General features: G+C 52.7%; 1 protein-coding gene across 1 annotated transcript in view; it reads right to left on the bottom strand.

Annotated features, from left to right (window-relative positions):
• HPS3 (Hermansky-Pudlak syndrome 3) overlaps positions 1 to 4002 on the bottom strand; it is a gene marked incomplete at its 5' end in the record, with an annotated part of 15739 nt that overhangs the window by 9762 nt on the left and 1975 nt on the right. The window contains 3 exons of the mRNA XM_010147346.1: positions 980 to 1061; positions 1313 to 1505; positions 2564 to 2649. Of these exons, the coding sequence (XP_010145648.1) occupies positions 980 to 1061; positions 1313 to 1505; positions 2564 to 2649 (361 nt within the window). The remainder of the gene's footprint in view (positions 1 to 979; positions 1062 to 1312; positions 1506 to 2563; positions 2650 to 4002) is intronic.

The raw sequence follows: 4002 nt of genomic DNA, 5'->3' as shown, positions 1-4002 counted from the left end.
GGGATGCGCCAGGGGGACGGCGGCCCACGGGCTACCCACTCCAGGGCAGGGATGCCCCAGGGGGACTGCGGCCCACGGAGGACCCACTCCAGGGTGGGCTGCAGCACACAGTACAGACACCCCCAAGGGGCTGCTGTCTGCAGACCACCCCACCCCCTCCTCCCCAAATCTGCTGGGGCAGGAGGCAGCCTGTGCCTGACTGAAGGAACTGTGATGGGCTGAATATGACCCACAGCGGAAACAGAATGCTGAGAGTGGAGAAGGGACAGCACAGGTTGTGCCACGTGTTGTACCCTCTATCTCTGCACCTCCATGGTGAGCAGAGACTATGTGTTTGGCTCTTGAGCGTTCTGTAATAGTTCTACTGTGCCAGGGTTTCTTGATATCCGTAGTCTGCGTGCTCAAAGACATTCTTAAATGCCAACTTAAACACACCCCACGGCAGCTTTCCTGGTGTTTTCATTAATGTACATCCCAGTCTTCACGATTCAGTAGGTTTTTACTGATAACCAGTTTAAAAAAGGGGAAAGCCTAGACCTCCAAGAACCAAAAGCCTTCCTCCTAAAAGACAGGCAAGCAGTATGTGGTGGCACACTAGTTCGAGTGTCCACACTCCCCTTCCAACCCGCTTTCCAAGGACACCCGAAGGAGAAACGGCATCAGCTGCAACAAGGGAAAACTCTGCCCCTTTCATCCTGATTCATACAGGAAAGCATGGAACTTAGTTTAAAATGTGATTTTAGAGCTTTGGATGGTTTTGAAAACACATGGTCCAGAATATTCAACAGTGACAACAGCTTGTTTAACGGGGACAGCTGTAGAGCATCAAAATACAAAGGCCATAGATTGAAGTAAAACACTAATTCTGAATGTTATTTTCTTGGTTCAACAGAAACTAACAGGATTTCAGAAGGAAACACAAAGAAAGGAAAAGTCATATTGCCACCCCACTTTTTCAGGAAGATAAGGAGAGGCGCACCTTCACGGTGGTATCAATATATGGATCCTCTTCCCGAGCTGCCGCCGCGCTGCACCGCACGGTGAAACACTGCAGGCTCTCACTTGAGGGGAAGGAGAAACCACAGTGATGAAGGCAAAAAAGACTTGCAAAAATGAAGTAGCCAAAACTACAGAGAATTGGATCTTTTTCCACCAGAGAAACAGGCCTTGGAGCCGAAGCGGGAGCCATGCTGACCACACGAGCCAACCCAGGGAGCTCCAGGAGGCTGCGAAGGACATCGCGGGGTGCGGGGGCAAGGCAGCAGCACAGAGAAACATAATAAAAGCACCAGCAAAGTCATAAACGTAGTACCTTGTAATGACATGCAGGAACTGTGGAGTGAGAACTGCCTGCTCTGACTTCTCTGAATACTGGTAAGTAGAAATCAGCTCCACTGACCTCCCAAGAGAGTAGAGGTACCCGGCGTGAGGTAAGGAGAAAAAGCAGAAGAGACTCAGCAGTTCTGTCTTGGTCTCCGTTTCCTCGCGGGCTGTCACAGAACTTCCTGGATGTAACAATAAGAAAGGCAGTTTACGTACCTCGTAGGTCAAACCCGGGCAATTCCTTTGCAAGTCTGATGCCTGGAAGGCCCTACCAGACCTGCCCGGGTTGCAGACGGGTTTTCTTAGTGGCCAGTGAGGAGGAACAGAGCCGTATGGAGAACAGTGCGCAGGTCAGATCCACGTATGTCATGTTACCTCATTTGGAGGCATTTTTAACAAAAGTGGGGACATACCACCGAGTGAAGGAATTCTACAGATGTAACAGCATCAGAGTCCTGGCAGGTTCATCTCAACTAAACATCCATGGACTGAATGATCAGCCTGACCTTAGACAACTGCCTGCGAGCTGGGACGAATGCTTATCCAGCTCACCAAAGCACAGATCCTCCCAGAGGAAAGCAGGGAAGGGCAGAATGTACTCACAAGGGCACTGTGGCAGGCGAAGGCCAAGTTCAGACTGCACAAACCCTTGTGGAGGGCTGTACTTGCTACTAACAGCCAGCCACTGGGTGATTAGTCGTCAAGCTGACGGTAACATACAGCATTATGTTCTGCCATTCCTCTACTGGGGCCTGAGCTAGTGAACCCACAACACCTGCATTCAGCCCCTGCAGTTCTAATTAAAGCCTGGCAGAAAGGTAACCTGTATCTTAATTCTTATTAAGGTTTACTACTCTAATTCGCACTGCTGACTAATGAGACAGCCTAAGATAACGCTGAGGATCATTTTCTTAATGCAAGGTAAAGGGTCACTGTTTCATGATGCAGAATGGATCAGTCAAGAACTGTTTTGCAGTAGAGAACTTTAAAATCTGATTTAGTCTCCTGTTTTGGTGCCGTGAGTTGGTATTTTAGTTCAAGGTTTAGGCAGAACTTGGAGAAACTGAAAGGCTTTTTTGTTAAGAGAAGCTCAGCATAAATTACTGGAAAGGGAGGAAAGACCTTCATTTAGGAACACACCATACGGAACCAGCGTCCTAAACAGGGTACACGGAGAAGCTCCTCCCCAGGTTGGGTCTCCCATGACCCAGCCATAACGCATCCACGTGTACCCACGTACCTGCCCGGTACACGGGAAGCAGCTGGACAGAGTGCAACTTGGTCTCTTCACAGAACCCAAAAGGCGACTGGTCGGGTGTAAAACGTCTGGAGAAAAGAAGTCCAGAAAACCAACAGTTTCTCAGTGAGAAACGAACGTGAGCTCGTTAGGAGACGCCAACGGAACCACCCATGCAACGCTCGGCACCGCCACGCACCCTGCCACGCAGGGCTTCAGCACGGCAGTGTCAAGCACGTGGCCCAGCCAGATGACTACCTTGGGAACCCTAACCCTAACCCTTTGCCTGTCTACAAGGCGCGTGCCGAAGGCTGGAGTTGCTGGAAGACACGCTGTCATTGATCTGCTCCTCAGTGTGACCTGTCTTCCCCTCTGTGTTCAGCTGAGCTACATGTAACACGGTGTCATCGCCAACCCTACTTTTCTGCCCATGGATGTGCCCCCAGAGCCGCTGTCCCTGCCTCCTCAGCTGGGTGGGGCAGAGAAAACACAGCGGGAAGGCCGTGGGTCCAGGTAAGGACCAGGAAGGATCACGCACCAACTACCATCATGGCCAAAGCACACTCAACATGGGGAAAATGAATTTTATTTCTTGCCAATCCAATCAGAGTAAGAGAATGAAAACCAAATCTTACAGCACCTCCCCCCCTCCATCCCAGCATCAGCTCTGCTCGAAATTTCTCTACTTCCTCCCTGCCAGCAGCACAGGGGGGCGGGGAATGGGAGTTGGGTCAGGCCACCCCACGCTGTCTCTGCTGCTCAGGGGAGGATCTTCACACTCTGCCCCTGCTCCAGTGGGTCCCACCCCAGGGTGCCATCCTTCAGGAGCAGTGCTCCAGACTGGGCTCCCCTGGGGTCACCAGTCCTGCCAGCAAACCTGTCCCAGCCTGGGCTCCTCTCTCCAGGGGCCACAGCTCCTGCCTGGAGCCTGCTCCAGGGCTGCCCAAGGGGTCACAGCCTCCTCCCAGCATTCCCCTGCTCTGGCATGTGGTCCTCCCAAGGCTGCAGGGGGTCTGTGCCCCCCATGACCCCCCCATGGCTGCAGGGCACAGCCTGCCCTCCCACCACAGGGTGCCGGGGAATCTCTGCTCCTGCGCCTGGAGCACCTGCTCCTGCTCCTTCTCCCTGACCTGGGGAGCTGCAGGGCTGTTGTTCTCATCTCACTCTCTCTCCCTGGCTGCGATTCCTCTTCCCTGTTCCCCCCCTTAGATGTTATCCCAGAGGCACTACCACTGCCACTGATGGGCTTGGCCTTGGCCAGCAGCGGATCCATCCCGGAGCCAGCTGGCGTTGGCTCTATCGGGCAGGGGGGAGGCTTCCAGAAGCTTTTCAGAGGTCACCCCTGTAGCCCCCTCCCCACACAAATCAAATATACCTCGGTATCACATTCCTTCCCCAGTGCAAAAAGCCCCTTATAAATCCCCAATGTCAAACCCTTATTT

Source organism: Eurypyga helias, unplaced genomic scaffold (assembly GCF_000690775.1).
Source record: "Eurypyga helias isolate BGI_N326 unplaced genomic scaffold, ASM69077v1 scaffold32192, whole genome shotgun sequence".
In the NCBI taxonomy this organism is placed as follows: domain Eukaryota; kingdom Metazoa; phylum Chordata; class Aves; order Eurypygiformes; family Eurypygidae; genus Eurypyga; species Eurypyga helias.
This window is presented reverse-complemented; position numbering and strand designations above follow the sequence as displayed.